The sequence below is a fragment of the Brachycentrus maculatus genome, unplaced genomic scaffold (genome assembly GCF_059751285.1).
Source record: "Brachycentrus maculatus isolate JH-2025_06_01 unplaced genomic scaffold, ASM5975128v1 h1tg000482l, whole genome shotgun sequence".
In the NCBI taxonomy this organism is placed as follows: Eukaryota; Metazoa; Arthropoda; class Insecta; order Trichoptera; family Brachycentridae; genus Brachycentrus; species Brachycentrus maculatus.
Window position 1 is genome coordinate 191,494 of NW_028281229.1, and position 17,219 is coordinate 208,712.

The following is a 17,219-nucleotide window of genomic DNA, read 5'->3' on the forward strand; positions in this document are numbered from 1 at the left end:
AAAGATCTGTTGCACAGTAAAATGTTTAATAAGTGGCTCGATATTTATTTTTAATACATTTTATTATATTTTTAAACTTTAAAAACGATCTCTTGAAAAATCAAGTTTTTTGATATATTACGTTCTTGAAAGGAGTGAGCGATATATAATGGACTTTCGGCTTTAACAGACACCTCCTCCCGCAATTAGTCCATTATATCGAGGTTTTACTGTAAAAATATTAATAATAACAATTATAGCAGATGGCTTTACTTCAACCAGCGCATAAATCTTCAATCTTTCACGCTACTTTATAATATTCTTCATAATGCGCCCAAATATCTTGCTGAAAACTTTATATACCTCTCAGATAATAGTCAATCACTTCATTCTTCTTAAGAAAGAACACTTTCCATTCCTCGCCATAACACATCATTCTTCAGTAACCCATTCCAGTTCTTGTTCTACCCGTTTGGCTTACAATATGTTTAAATTTATACTATATATAATACCAATGGATCTTGGATTCGAAACAGGTTATTATAAGCCAAACTCTCGCTGCTACTGTTTCAAAGATGTTTTATCTGTGTCTTGTGTTAGTATTGTTGACATTGTTTAATGGTTCTTTGGCACTAGATGAAGGTAAGGCGTTAATTTTTGATGGATAAAACATATTTAAAAAATCAGTATGCTTTTTGCTGCGGTATTCCATATTGGAAGTGTGCAAATATGGCTTTTGTACCTGTCTGCAGTCGCTTTGGATGGCGACTTGGTGCCATAATGGAACTACTCTCTGTAGTTCGTAAACGTTTCTCCCCAAACTTGCAAGTTCTAAATTTGCTTTAATCTGTTTCTATTTACATATTTATATATTTATATTTTTTTTTAATTAGTGGAAGTTCATACAATAAATTGCTATTTTTAATAAAAGTTAATACCAAACTATCTACCAATTTCTAGATTTCAAGATTTCAAAGGCTCTATTCTTTACAAAACGCTCACTCCTTTCAAGAACGTCATAAATCAAAAATCGTCAATTTTCAGTTGTGCGTGTTTTCGGAATGCCCAGAAAATTAACTATATCCCAGCAACAGTGACATATTTTAAACTTAATATTTACCCGCTACAGGGCAGAAAGTGTTGTTTTTGCATTTTGAAGAAAAGGTATTGTTTAATTATATTTTTAAATATACTTAATATTTTTCAAATGGAGAAAAAATATTCAGGCTTTACCTAAAAAGATCTGTTGCAAGCAAAAAGTTCAATAAGTGGCTTAATATGATTTTTATTACATTTTATTATATTTTTAAACTTTAAAAACGATCCCTTGAAAAAACATTTTTTATATATGACGTTGTTGAAAGGAGTGAGCGATATATGATATTCCGGATGAGTGATTTCCATTTCTTAGTTTTGGACATAGGATTAAGGTTAACAAGATGGAAACAGAAATAAGAATACACTAAATATTTTTCAAATAGAGAAAAAACCTTCAGGTTTTACCTAAAAAGATCTGTTGTACAATAAAAAGTTCAATAAGTGGCTTGATATTTATTTTTAATACATTGTATTATATTATTGAACTTTAAAAACGTTCTCCTGAAAAATCAAGTTTTTTGATTTATGACGTTCTTGAAAGGAGTGGGCGAAATATTTATGGTATTATTTATTTTTAAATGTTATATTTCAATAGCATTCATATTTATCTAATTTCATTTTTCTTATTATGATATAATATTTAACATATTTAACGAGGAGACTAGTTTTTTCCTCTACTAAGTTTTCTCTATTTCTTTCCCCACTATTAATGGATTTTTTTAAATCTATAAAAGTTCAGTCAATAAATTACTATTTTTAATAAGGGAAATGCTAATTTCTACTTATTCATTTGATAAGTACCTAAGATTTGAGGCAAAACAAAGGATTTTTTCTTAACAAAATATCATTATAGTGCACTAGTTTTTTTTTGTTTTATTCCAGTTTTACTTGGTTATTACCACAAATTCTTTAAATCTATTATGACACATCTGTCGTATTTATAATCAATAAATCGCGCACTTACGAAAACTCATATACTGCGTCATTTTAAAAACAATAAAAAACACTTAAAATTAACGAAATAACTGTGACTTTAGCTTCCCTCCTATTGTCTTTGTTCCCACTGATAAAAAAATATTAAATAAATACGGAAAAATAAGAAACAGCTGCCCCCTTCATCCTTCATCAAGGACACAACTCAAAAAAAATCATTTAAACTTCACATACGATGAAAATGATAGGGAATGCTACACGTCTCATAATGGATTTTGGTATTTACCAAGTAAAACTTAAATTAAAAATAAAAAGATATTACCAAAAAGTGACTACCGACTCAATCAATATAATAGTTTTTAATTTTTAATTATACCTTAACAGCATTCATATCTATCCAGTCTTCTTTTTCTTTTGTTTATAGCAAAACAAGGATGAAAATGTTTGAATGGTGAAATAAGGAAATTCAACGTTTTTAGTGCGTCCAAATGCTTGTTCACAAATCTGGATTATCTCCAATTATAGGAGTTATTTTTCATATTATTAATAATATGAAAAATAACTCCTATAATTGGAGATAATCCAAATTTGTGAACAAGTATTTGGACACACCCAAAATGTTGTCAATAAATTAACTGTTCAAATTATAAGCTAAAATAATAAAAATGAAAATGATATTTTCTGGCGTTTCTCATGTGTGTGATTATAATCCAGGATTCGGACCTTACACACTAATATAAGAGTTTCTGCTTAGTTAAAAGCTTCTTTACATCACACCAATAGATGTCTCTAGTGAAGTTCTAGTGATTCAAGAACAAGGTTTCTAAATTGGTTCATATATATATGTATATATAGAATTTCCAAGAATTGGAGTAGTGTGGTTGTCAATAATAGGTAAAATTGGTGAATGTTACACGTGTGTAAAGTGACCAGCCTATGACGGTCGTCAGCCCCGTAAATGCCCAGACTTCCATATTCTTCTTCATCTTTGATAAGATGTTAAAAAAAGGAAATAACGCAAGTCGTATTATTGACGTGTTGGTTGGGCCTTATTTTATACAAATATTATTTATTTATACATACATAAAACCGGAATCTATTAATGAAATTAATATACTGGAACATTTTCTCTTTTTTTGGCCTTGGATTCGTTTGATTTATTATTTGAGTTATCAATAGTTGTATTGTGATGTTTTATTTTTTAGGAGATAACTGCTCGATCAAAGAAACGAATGAAAATGGAGTTTGCACACATATTAGCAGATGTCCCAGTGTGTACGCGGAATTAAAGAAAGGCGTCATTCCAAAACTCGTAAGATATATTTCGTTTTAGTTCTCCAAAAAACGTGTTTTTACCTGCGACATGTAAAAGCGACTGTCACGAGGGTATTTGAATGCTTTTGGTGTCAAGGTAACTTTAAGAGACTTGAGATATTGAATATTTATGTTTATTTATTTATTTATTTGGGTCAACAACAGCAACATATATAAAACAAAACAATAAATTAATATATCGTAGTTATACAGGAAAAAGTGACCAATTTCATTTTTTACAAAAACGTGATCATTGACTATTTGATATATTCTAGCTTAACATTGCCCTGAAAAAAATCCCAAAGTATTTTAAACTTGGAAGTACAATATATTGACTTGTTAGAAATGAATGACTGCATTGATGTTTATTTTCTTGCAAAGCAAAAGTGACTTAAATGGCCCTCCTGAACATTTTACGTTTTGTTAGTTGGTCGCCTTCCCCTGTACGACCACGATATATTAAACAAGCCAATTAAAGTTAACCACAGAAGCATAAAGATAAGTACAAAATATTTAGTATAGATCTAGCAAATGAACACATGTATCTATAAGAGAAAATGTTGCGTGTGTGAAGTGTGTAAGAGGGTGTGTGTGTGATGTTGTTCTAGTGGGGGGACATATATACAATGCAGAGAAGGATAGTTTTTAAAGATCCTTAGTTGATCCTGTACTGATTCATTGATATGGATTTTTTTTTTTTTTAAATTTAACTAAAATAAATTAAATTAGTTATGGATTTAAGTTTTGTACTGACATATCTCGGTGGATTTTTTTTTGTCCAACAACTCTTAGGATTCCTGAAAATTCTGTATGTAAAAAACCTGACATGAAGATCGGCAGCAAACCCATCATGACATATGAAATCAAAAGTTCATATAATTTGTTATACATATATATATATATATATATATATATATATATACATATATATATATATATATATATATATATATATATATATATATATATATATATATATATATATATATATATATATATATATTAATATATATATATATATATATATATATATATATATATATATATATATATATATATATATATATATATATATATATATATATATATATATATATATATATATATATATATATATATATATATATATATATATATATATATATATATATATATATATATATATATATATATATATATATATATATATATATATATATACATATATATATAAATATATATATATATATATATATATATATATATATATATATATATATATATATATATATATATATACATATATATATAAATATATATATATATATATATATATATATATATATATATATATATATATATATATATATATATATATATATATATATATATATATATATATATATATATAAATACCGAAATAAACCCGGAAACCCGGTCGCTGGTCAAATATAATTTCTGGAAAAAACTATTTATTCGAAAAAAATTTAATATACATATTCATGTTAATATTTATAACATTTTTATTTTTATGTTTCCGTTTTTTAGATATGTAAATTCAAGGGGACCGTTGCTGTAGTGTGTTGCGGAAACCCTTCTGTGCCGCCGACACCGCTGACACCGCCAAGAGTGCCCAAAAATCGTGAGTTTATAAAAAAAATAATGTTACCATTTTTATAAATAAATTTTGACTTTTATATTTTTTTACAAAAATGCTAGTTGTATTATGTAGTATATAACCACTCACCGAGATTTTTATGTCAACCGGTTTCGAGACCTACCCATTTCTTCATCAGGACAATACTTTAGCATGCATATTCTTCTACATCTATGATGAGATGTCAATTTCTTATTTATTTATTTATGTAGTTGTTTATAAAATTAACCAACTTTGTTTAAACCACTTTTTTATTATTATTACACTTCAACCTACCGGTTTCGACAAGAATCTTGTCATCGTCAGGGTTTACTTAATTCTAAAACATTAAAAACAATAAAATACACCTAATTAATTACATTCCCTTACCAAAAACTAAATCTTAAACGTTTTTGGGAATGTAATTAATTATGAGTATTTTGATGTTTTTAATGTTTTAGAATTTAATAAACCCTGATGATAACAAGGTTCTTTTCGAAACTGGTAGGTTAAAGTGTAATAATAATAAAAAAGTGTTTTAAACAAAGTTGGTTAATTTTATAATGTTTAAAATGTGCCACAAAGTATTTGCGGAAAACATTCAATAAATGATCGATAATCCACTTAATGATTTACACTCTTTGCCAGCACAAATATGAAAACATAAATTAAGAAAAAAAAACATGTTTTTTTGGCTTACTTCGTTATATCCTCAAAATCCTGCTACTTTTGTGTATTCGCCAGCTGTTCCATATCCTTTGAATGTTTATACTTATAAGTTTATAAAATGTGCCACAAAGTATCTGCGAAAAACATTCATGAAATATATAGTTCTTTTTTAACAATACGTGTAGGATTTAATTTAATCATGTGTACGGTGATAATTATTGTGTTTTTATGAAATTAACTGTGTTTTTTTTTTTAATTTTCAGATCGAATTGTTTGCTATTACAACAGGTCGTCCACTTACTCCCGCCCTGAAAGCGGCGCCTTCGACTTTGAAGACTTCGATCAATCTTTATGTACCCACATAATTTATCAACGTAAGTCAATGTCCGAGCTTCTTTTTACAGTCACGATGATGGTAACTGTGCCCAATTCAAACTACCTCAACCTTCGTCAGTTTTTACTGCGGAATGCGTGGCTTTAAAGAGAAACTCTTTCCTACATTATGACCAAAAAGTTTGAAAGGTGCTTCATTTTATCCGACTCTCTAAGCTCTCTTCAAAAAATTAGCAGCAATCCCTTCAAACAAGCCCAATCCCATTTAATATTCCAAATTCGGGAGAAATTATATTTACTCAAAGAAAAAAACGTTCAGGTTTCTCTCGCTTGGATTCCAAGCCACCATGGCATTCTGGGAAATGAAAAAGCCGACTCTCTAGCTAAGGAAGCCGTTTTAAATGGAAGTGCGAATTTCTCTAACTACCCATCTGATGACCTTTTGACAATTCCAAATATTGATGTGTCTTCCAGCTGGTCCCTCAAATGGAACACCTCCAAAATTTCAAAAGAAAAACATTACTCTCTCATTCAGCCTACTGTCCCGTCCCGTCTTTGGTTTAGGAAAATTTCGATGAACAAGAAAGATACATCCACCATTTGTCGAATGAGGATGGGACATTGCTGTACGAGAGAGCACCTTGCGAGGATTGGTGTCTTTGACTCCCCCATTTGCGAGTGTCGTTTTGAAGAGGAAGACCTCAACTCTGGCCCCGCTTATTCCCCTCCCTACAGATATCCATCTCATCCCGGCGAGCAGGAACCCAATTATGTACAGACTTTTAGTTGTTTTTTTTTAATTGAATGGAATACATTTATAGTTTAATAATAAGTCTATCATATTTTATATGTAAGAACAATATTCAATTAACTTGACATTGGCAAAAGCAATGTATTTCACGAGCAACGCCATTCTATGTATATTTAAAAAAAGTCAATGTCCGCCTCCGTAGTCTAATGGTCAGCACGCTCGGCTACCGCTCTGGAGGTCCCTGGATCCGTGCAGGAGGCAGAGAGAAATATTATCCATGTTAGATGGCGAGCGTGCCTTTGCTGTTGCGGGCCGACGGCGTGGAATGCTCTTCCACCAATGCATTGCAATGGTTAGAAATAGTGAGAGTGAGATGATCTTTAGAAAAAAAACTAAAAACACATTTGTTTGCTAAATCATTTCCACCATAACATTTTCCCCAATTCATTCACAGTGAAGCGCCCTTGAGGTATTATTTTACGAAAATGGCGCTATAGAAGTTATCCAAATTTATTTTTATTATTATTACATGCTTTAAAAATTGATTAACACAATTTTGAGTGTATCCAAATACTAGTTCACAAATCTGGATTATCTCCAATTATGTGAGTAATTTTTCATATTATTTTTTGACATCTCACCATAGATGAAGAATAATATGGAATCTCATCAATTGATTCAGCAGTCACTTTGCGGGAAAAATCTATCCATTATTAAATAAAGTTTTACATAGTAAATACCACTTTTTAATATTTATTTATTCAGTTGTGGTTGTCAATAATGGGTAGAATTGGTGAATTTTAGAATTGTAAAGTGATCGTTAAAACCAGCCTATGACAGTCGTCAGCCCCGTAAATGCCCAGACTTCCCATATCTTCTTCATCTTTGATGAAATGTCAAAAAATAATATGAAAAACAACTCCTATAATTGGAGATAATCCAGATTTGTGAACACACTCAGAATGTTGTAATCTTTTGACACTTTTTGAACTTTTTACTGTGCAACAGATCTTTTTAGGTAAAACCTGAAGGTTTTTTCTCTATTTGAAAAATATTTAGTATTTTTAAAAAAATAATTAAACAATACCTTTTTTTCAAAATGCAAAAACAACACTTTCTGCCCTGTAGCGGGTAAATATTAAGTTAAAAATATGCCTCTTTTGCTGGGATATAGTACATTTTCTAGGCATTCCGAAAACATACACAACTGAAAATTGACGATTTTTGATTCATAACGTTGTGTCATCGAAATGTCAGGCGTTTACTCTATTTTTGTGTGTTTCTAGCTATACACAGATGTACCAGAGAGGATACCACGTGCATGGGGTTTGAACAATTAAGGAAAAAACTGCCGAATGCGAAAATTCTTGTCACCATTGAAGCCGGAGGTGATTTTGATATAATGCAAGTATGTATATATGTACAACATTTTGAGTGTGTACAAATACTTGTTCACAAAATCTGGATTATCTCCAACTACAGGAGTTATTTTCATATTATTTTTTGACATCTCATCAAAGATGAAGAAGAATTTCTTCTTCTTAAATAAATTATCTGGTCAAATTATAAGCTTAAATAATAAAAATGAAAATGGTATTTTCTGGCGTTTCTCATATGTGTGATTGAGATCCAGGATTTGGACCTCACATACTAGTATAAGAGTTTCTGCTTAATTAAAAGCTTCTTTACATCACACCAATAGATGTCTTTAGCGAAGTTCTAGTGATTCAAGAACAAGGTTCTAAATTGGTTCATATATATATATATAGAACTTCCAAGAATTTTAGTAGTGTGGTTGTCAATAATGGGTAGAATTGGTGAATGTAACACGTGTGTAAAGTGATCACTTAAACCAGCCTTTGACGGTCGTCAGCCCCGTATATTCCCAGACTTTCATATTCTTCTTCATCTTTGATGAGATGTCAAAAAATAAAATGTATATATGTCATTATTTACAACATTTTGTCCTAATACTTATTTCTCGAATGTATGAATATAATTCAGGATTCGGACTTGGAATACAAATGAAAGAGTCTCTGCTTGATAAAAGCTTTCCTCATCCCACCATAGATGCCTTTAGTGAACTCTCTCATATTGTGTTTCGAGTTTGATCAATCTATAGTGTAATACAAGCAAACAAGGTGGCTTGGTGAGTCTCTGCAAAAAAAAAATTTTTTTTTTTTAAATAAAATAAAATAAAATAATAAAAATGGTCAGCCCGCTCGGCTACCATTCTGGGGGTCCCGGGTTCGATTCCCAGGAGGGGGGGTCAAATATTTATAAGTGTTTTTTTTTCACTCTAATATTTATTTAATATTACCTTGGACTGGTACCTGAAGCGGAAGGCTGATCATCTTTCCTTCATGTTTTAAGGATCAAGATAACATTGCGTTTATATGATGCAGTGCCCTATGCACGATTGGGGTGTGGATAAGGGTTTGAAAAATAATTTTTCATCTCACCAATAGATGTCTCTAGTGAAAGTCTATTGATTCATGTACAATGTTTCGAAATTGGATCATAAATATAGAACTTCCAAGAATTTGAGTAGTGTGGTTGTCAATCGTGGGTAGAATTTGTGATTGCTGCACGTGTGTAAAGTCACTTAAACCAGCCTATGACGGCCGTAAGCCCCATAAATGTCCAGACTTTAATATTCTTCTAAATTCATCTATGTTGAGATAATAAGTCAAAAATAATGTTACTATCATCATTGTTGTCAAATACCAATGGCTGGCTTAAGTGATCACTTTAGGCACATGTGTAAAGTCCAGCATTCTGTCCATTTTTTATGTCACTAACTTCAACCACATCCCGAATCGTTTGGCTTGCTGCTGGTTAGGGTTGTGGACGTCTGTTCCGGCCAACGTCGAGTCGGAATCGAATCTAGCTGACTAATCGAACTAAACGCTAACCCCTTTCACTGCCTACACTAGGGTACTTCTAGAAAATTTGGTGATGGACTTACAATCTTGTTTTTATTTAGATTGGCAGTGACAGGTATATTGAAAGCTTTTAAATGTAAATTCACAGTAAAATCGGGAGACAGTTTTATATCGTTTCACATTTTCAATAAATTTTGCAACTTTGTTTTAAAAAAATTGCTTACCAAGAGCAGATCTGTCAGGAAGTCTAGATGCTTCTGTATCAGATCTGGACATGCGGTGGGACAGCTTTCAATCCCGAACGTTTAATGATTGACTAATGAGTGACAACTCTAATATTTTCATAACATTCCAGGTGCTTCAAACTGAAGGAAAGTTAAAAGATTTTATGCAGAAAATGACAGAATTCATTAAAAAATTTGGGTTGGATGGGGTGGATGTGGATTGGAACTATGAAAATGGGTATACCATAGATGCTCAATCATTTACACGATTCCTTAAAGAAATAAGGGGAGAACTTGATAAACACGGATATATGTTGTCTGCCACCGTCTTGCCTAAGAACATACATATTCCGAAATACAATATATCAGCTATCATGCAGTGAGTATCCCTTTTACGTTCCGAAATGGTACAATATATCAGCTATCATGCAGTGAGTATCCCTTTTACGTTCCATAATGGTACAATATATCAGCTATCATGCAGTAAGTATCCCTTTTACGTTCATAAATGGTACAATATATCAGCTATCATGCAGTGAGTATCCCTTTTACGTTCCGAAATGGTACAATATATCAGCTATCATGCAGTGAGTATCCCTTTTACGTTCCATAATGGTACAATATATCAGCTATCATGCAGTAAGTATCCCTTTTACGTTCCTAAATGGTACAATATATCAACTATCATGCAGTGAGTATCCCTTTTACGTTCCAAAATGGTAAAATATATCAGCTATCATGCAGTGAGTATACCTTTTACGTTCCTAAATGGCACAATATATCAGCTATCATGCAGTGAGTATCCCTTTTACGTTCCATTATGGTACAATATATCATATATCGTGCAGTGAGTATCCCTTTTACGTTCCTAAATGGTACAATATATCAGCTATCATGCAGTGAGTATCCCTTTTACGTTCTAAAATAGTACAATATGTCAGCTGCAATGGAATTTTAAAATTAATTTTTTCAACCCTAATTTTCTTGATAATCTTTCAGTGAGATTCAAGTTTTGATGGTTGAATAAAAAAAAATCTATGGTATTTAAAGAATAATTTGTCAATTAATACATTTTTTTTGTACTTACTACTTGCTGTGGATAATGTACTTATTTTTTTTCTGTACATATAGTCTATTTATATATTATTTCTTACTGTAGATATGCGGACTTCGTGAATATGAAAACATTTAACTATCGCAAGGCCTCGAATAGAGAAACTGGACATGCTTCTCCGCTTTATAGAAAAGAAGATGAGGTTGGAACAGAAAAGGAAACGGATAACATTGTAAGTTATGTAATGAAGAGAAACTTAGAATCTAAGGGCTGTCAGAAATAACCTGTCGTGTAAAATTCAGTTGAATTTTCATTAACAATGTTTTCATTATTAAAGAAAACACTTTTTTTTACCAATTTAGTTTATTTATTATTTGAAAATAAAGGAAAAATGGAAAACAAATTCCGCCCCTTGGCAAACTCCCCCCCCCTCCCCTTAACGTACTTCTCCTTCTTTACAGAAAAATTATTTATTATGTTTTAGTTTACATTTAGACCTGAAGATGGAAGCTTAGTTTCCGAAACTATTTGTCTTTAATAAACTCAAGTGGTAAAAAAACAAGTGTTTTTTTTTAATAATTTCAACATGTCTTACCACAAAGTAAATGCAGAAACAATAAACAAAATACAATGTTTTCGATGAAAATTAAACCAGAAATTGAAATATGAAATAGATGTCGTTCGTACAATTTTCAATCAAATGAGAAAATTTACTAATATAATATTAATTTAATGAATTGAGCAGAAACTCTTTAATTTGTATGTGAGGTTCAAATCCTGGATAATAATCACATATCGCTCACTCCTTTCAAGAAGGTCATAAATCAAAAATCGACAATTTTCAGTTGTGCATGTTTTCGGAATGCCCAGAAAATGTACAATATCCCAGCAAAAGAGGCATATTTTTAACTTAATATTTACCTGCTACAGGGCAGAAGGTGTTGTTTTTGCATTTTGAAGAAAAGGTATTGTTTAATTATTTTTAAATGGAGAATAAACCTTCAGGTTTTACCTAAAAAGACCTGTTGCAAACAAAAAAGTTCAAAAAGTGGCTTGATATTTATTTTTAATGGATTGCATTATATTTTAAAACTTTAAAAACATTCTCCTGAAAAATCAAGTTTTTTGATTTATGACGTTCTTGAAAGGAGTGAGCGATATATGAGAAACACCAGAAGAAAAAAATCCATACCTCATCATACATACCTCATCCATACATACCTGCCAATCATTTTGACTCCTAACCTGACCGCTTTCAAGTATTTGGCATAAATGATTGTGCTAAGTTTTTCATGCAAAAATAATTTGTTAATCTTCTTCTTCTTGATCTGGTAGGCCTTGTGACTTGTTTTTAAGAGGGATTAGCCTCCTGGGTTGTCGATTCCCAGCTGTCAATATATCACTTTGGTGGTCTGCTTTGGGGTTGGCCGTGCAGTGCAATGTAGGGAAGTTTGGATGTATCCATTCTATTACCATTGTCTTCTTCACTGTCTTCCCCACCTAATGACATATTCCATCTCAAATTCCCAGACTTCCATATTCTTCTTCATCTATGTTGAGATGTCAAAAATAATATGAAAATTAACTCCTATAATTGGAGATAATCCAGATTTGTGGACAAGTATTTGGACACACTCAAAATGTTGTAAATTAATATTACTTTTTTTTCTAATATTTTTTTAGCAAGACAACATACAAGCATGGCTAGATAATGGAGCTATTCCTGAAAAACTGAATCTCGGGATAGGCACCTCCGGGAGGTCATATACCTTGGCATTTTCAAGGTGCAATGCAGCTCGGTGTTCCACTAAAGGACCCGGAGAAGCTGGTGACATCACAAAAGACGCTGGATTTCTGGGATACAACGAAGTAAGCGACATTTATTAAATAACAAAATAAATAGGATATTCTTCTAGACGTATACAAATATAAATATCTTGAATAAATTGATGATGGCACCTGCCGTGTGGCATGTTGGGCCATCTTGTTGAAACCACAGCTCTGTCGCATCAATGCCATTCAACTGAGGTACGAAGAAGTCAGTAATCATGGTTCTGCAGCGCTCTACATTTACCGTAACATTTTGACCGGCATCGTCTTTAAAAAAATATGGGAAAATGACTCCATCTGACTATAAAGCACACCAAAAAGTAACTTTTAATGGATCTAAGGGCCTCTCGACAAAGACTGGGTTTTTTCGACTCCAAATTTGGCAACTCTGCTAATTGACATAGCCATTTAACCAAAAATGTGCCTCATCGGTGAACAAAATTTAGCGTTGAAAAATAGGGTCAAGCTGAATGTTATTTTCAGGCCATTCACTGAACCTACGACGCTCATAGCGGTCATTCAGTCTATTCATGGTGAAATGGCAAAACGTGCTGACCACTGTCAAATTTATGTATGTCTGTCAAATCAAAACAAATCAACTGTATTTCTACAGACTGTATTTTTTTTTCAATAACCTAATAAATATTTATGACAGTGTAACGTACAAGTTTAAACCAAATTTTTGGTATTTGCGACTGGTCTCTTGCCAACAGTAAATGCTTTACACAGTACCAATACAGGTTAATTACTTTAAATTGGACATTTTACAAACCAAATTGGAAGCCCTACAAATCAAATTATATGTTATACAAAACAAATTCGAATTTTCATTGTATTTACTGAAATACTTATATGTTAATACAATTTTTTTTATTATTATTAGATTATATACATTACATACAATAGATACAATAACAATTTACAGTATAAGGGTTTTACAATAAAATAATTACGCCTGGACTTTAATTAATTAACTTTCTTAATTGTTCCTTCCAACGAGAATATACATATCGCTCACTCCTTTCAAGAACGTCTTAAATCAAAAAAACTCGATTTTTCAGGAGAATGTTTTTAAAGTTTAAAAATATAATACAATGTATTAAAAATAAATATCAAGCCTCTTACTGAACTTTATACTGTGCAACAGATCTTTTTAAGTAAAACCTGAAGGTTTTTTCTCCATTTGAAAAATATTTAGTTTATTTTAAAAAATAATTAAACAATACCTTTTCTTCAAAATGCAAAAACAACACTTTCTGCCCTGTAGCGGGTAAATATTAAGTTAAAAATATGCCACTTCTGCTGGGATATAGTAAATTTTCAGGGTATTCCGAAAACATGCACAACTGAAAATTGTGGAATTTCGATTTATGACGTTCTTGAAAGGAGTGAGCGATAAATAACTCGACACTGGCTATAACACCCAAGAATGGTGAAAAGCCATCAAAAAGAAGAAGAAGAGTGAGCGATATATAAAAAAGTATTTTTAGTTTTTTCAAACTTTTTTTTATCAGTTTTTTTACGCACAATATTTTAATGTAATTTCCATCATCACAGTAGATAGTAAATTATAATGTAAACTATGTTTTTTTTAAAAGATATGTAAACTGGAGTCGGACGCTGATATACAATTTGATGATGAAGCCCATGCACCGTACTTTGTTAAAGGAGACCAGTGGATTTCTTATGATAACACCAGATCTCTGCAAGACAAGGTAATCTCATGAAATATTATTTAAATATACAGGGTGTCCCATAATCCATCGTATTCCTTTTAAGTGGTGTTAGGCCAGCTTATAACTCACCAAAAAATGAAAAAATTAACTCAGTAAAAGTGCCTTATTTTTCCAGATATTTCCACTTTCATGAATTTTCCGAACATCTACGCCTTAGATCAGTTTTTGAGTGCCACTTCTTCAATTTTTCATATTTTAGGATTCAAATTTTTGTTTCATAATACTCTATAACAATTCTGTTGATTACAGTCCAAAATATTACAAATACTGGCTTGCCTTGGCGGAAAAAAAATATTAATACCCGGTCAATGATTTTAAAATAAATTTTTAGGTGACTTTGACTCTTCACCCTGAAAAATAAAATATATGTCGCTAACCTGGCAAGTTATATCAAAAGTTTGTTTAATTTATTTCATTTTGAAAATAGTAAAACAATTACTTTATTTATTTATTTATTTACTTTTTTTATTTTTTTATTAATTATTTTTTTGAAAATAGTAAAACAATTACTATATTTTGTCCGCCTCCGTAGTGTAATGGTCAGCACGCTCGGCTACCATTCTGGAGGTCCCGGGTTCGATTCCCAAGGGGGGTAAAATAAATATAAGTGATTTTTTCACTGTAATATTTATTCAATATTACCATGGACTGGTACCTGAAGCGGAGGGCTGATCACCTTTCCTTCATGTGTAAACGATCAAGATAACACTGCGTTTATATGACACAGTGCCCTATGCACCATTGGGGTGCGGATAAGGGTTAAAAAAAATTACTTTCTTTTACTTGAATAAAATACATTGCTCTTTTAATGCAAAATGAGCTGATTTTATAATTATTTCATTTATTAGGAATTCCGATGTAAGGAAGTGCTTTGTTTTATTAAAGTGAAAACTGTTTATGTTTAATTAAATAATTATTGTGTGTTATTGTGAAACAGTTATTTTTTTATATGGAATGGCGTTGCACATGAAATACATTGCATTTGCCAATGTCAAGTTAATTGAATTCTTAATTATAAAATATGATAGACTTATTATTAAACTATAAATTTATTCCATTCAATTTCAAAAAAACAACTTAAAGTCTGTACATAATTGGGTCTCTGCTCGCCAGGATGAGATGGATATCTGTAGGGAGGGGAATAAGCGGGGCCAGAGTTTTAAAAAATGTTGGCATTTGGTCATTTATTGGGCAAACAAAGAATATGTGGTTAAGGTCTTCCTCTTCAAAACGACACTCGCAAATGGGGGAGTCAAAAACACCAATCCTCGCAAGGTTCTCTCTTGTACAGCAATGTCCCATCCTCATTCGACAAATGGTGGATGTATCTTTCGTGTTCATCGAAATTTTCCTTAACCAAAGACGGGACGGGACAGTAGGCTGAATGAGAGAGTAATGTTTTCCCTTTGAAATTTTGGAGGTGTTCCATTAGAGGGACCAGCTGGAAGACATCGCTCACTCCATTCAAGAACGTCATAAATCAAAAATTGTCAATTTTCAGTTGTGCATGTTTTCGGAATGCCCAGAAAATGTACTATATCCCAGCAAAAGCTGCAACTCTTTTACTTAATATTTACCCGCTCCAGGGCTGAAAGTGTTGTTTTTGCATTTTGAAGAAAAGGTGTTGTTTAATTATTTTTTGAAATATACTAAATATTTTTCAAATGGAGAAAAAACCTTCAGGTTTTACCTAAAAAGATCTGTTGCACAGTAAAAAGTTCAATAAGTGGCTTGATATTTATTTTTAGTACATTGTGTTATATTTTTAAACTTTAAAAACGTTCTTCTGAAAAATCAAGTTTTTTGATTTATGACGTTCTTGAAAGGAGTGAGCGACATGTCAATATTTGGAATTGTCAAAAGGTCATCAGATGGGTAGTTAGAGAAATTCGTACTTCTATTTAAAACGGCTTCTTTAGCCAGAGAGGCGGCTTTTTCATTTCCCGGAACACCATGGTGGCTTGGAATCTAAGCGAGAGAAACCTGAACGTTTTTTTCTTTGAGTAAATATAATTTCTCCCGGATTTGGAATAGAAACATTAATGAAAATCCTAAAATATGAAAATTTTAAGAAATGGTACTAAAAAAACTGATTTAAGGATTTTTGGAAAATTCATATAAGTGGAAATATCTCGAAAACTAAGGCACTTTTAGTATATGTCATATTTTCATTTTTTGGTAAGTCATGAGGTGACCTAACACCCCTTAAAAGGAATATGGGACACCCTGTAGATATAAAGACACATTCTCACAAGTGGTATTCAACGTCAGGGGGCATGTTGTTTGCATGCTGCGTTAGTGATTGTCCTGGTGAAGAGACGGGTACGTCTCGAAACCGGTAGACATTAAAATCTCGGTGAGTGATTATGTACTAATATTACTAACATTTTAGTAAAAAATATAAAAGTAAAGCTAGCTTTAGTTTATTGTAATCGTGGTGTTAATTTTTTCAGATTGACTTTATTCACAAACACAAGTTGGGAGGCGCTTTTGTGTGGACTGTGGATACAGACGATTTCAATGGGGCTTGCGGAAAGGGAAAATTTCCTCTTTTGACTTATATAAATAAAAATATAAATAAATAATCTTAATAATATATTGCCTATAACATTTCTCTCTGTGTCAACTTTGAAATAATCATTAAATAATAAAACTTTATCTTAAAGAAAATCTACAACACTCTTTGATAAGCTGTGTATGTAAAAGATAACTCAATTAGATTAGATATGGAATAAAATATTTGAATAAAACCACTTCACTTTTTTTATCGATTCCAAAAATATATGCTGGGAACAAAG

General features: G+C 31.4%; 1 protein-coding gene across 1 annotated transcript; it reads left to right on the forward strand.

The window, feature by feature from the left end:
* Positions 1 to 521: 521 nt before the first annotated feature.
* Positions 522 to 17,158, forward strand: LOC148302079 (chitinase-3-like protein 1). Its single transcript, XM_088272175.1, has 10 exons — positions 522 to 621; positions 3,216 to 3,322; positions 4,852 to 4,945; positions 5,872 to 5,982; positions 7,979 to 8,100; positions 9,933 to 10,180; positions 10,961 to 11,087; positions 12,539 to 12,724; positions 14,284 to 14,400; positions 16,875 to 17,158. The coding sequence occupies exons 1-10, from the start codon at positions 555 to 557 to the stop codon at positions 17,004 to 17,006; spliced, it is 1,311 nt and encodes a 436-aa protein (XP_088128301.1). The 5' UTR covers positions 522 to 554; the 3' UTR covers positions 17,007 to 17,158.
* The last annotated feature ends 61 nt before the right edge of the window (positions 17,159 to 17,219 follow it).

What these genes read in the sequence shown, in the direction of transcription:
- LOC148302079 (XM_088272175.1), top strand. Translation starts at nt 555, where the DNA reads ATGTTTTATCTGTGTCTTGTGTTAGTATTGTTGACATTGTTTAATGGT. An exon ending in TTCTTTGGCACTAGATGAAG is followed by an intron (nt 622 to 3,215) that starts GTAAGGCGTTAA and finishes TTTATTTTTTAG; the next exon opens with GAGATAACTGCTCGATCAAA. An exon ending in GCCAAGAGTGCCCAAAAATC is followed by an intron (nt 4,946 to 5,871) that starts GTGAGTTTATAA and finishes TTTAATTTTCAG; the next exon opens with ATCGAATTGTTTGCTATTAC.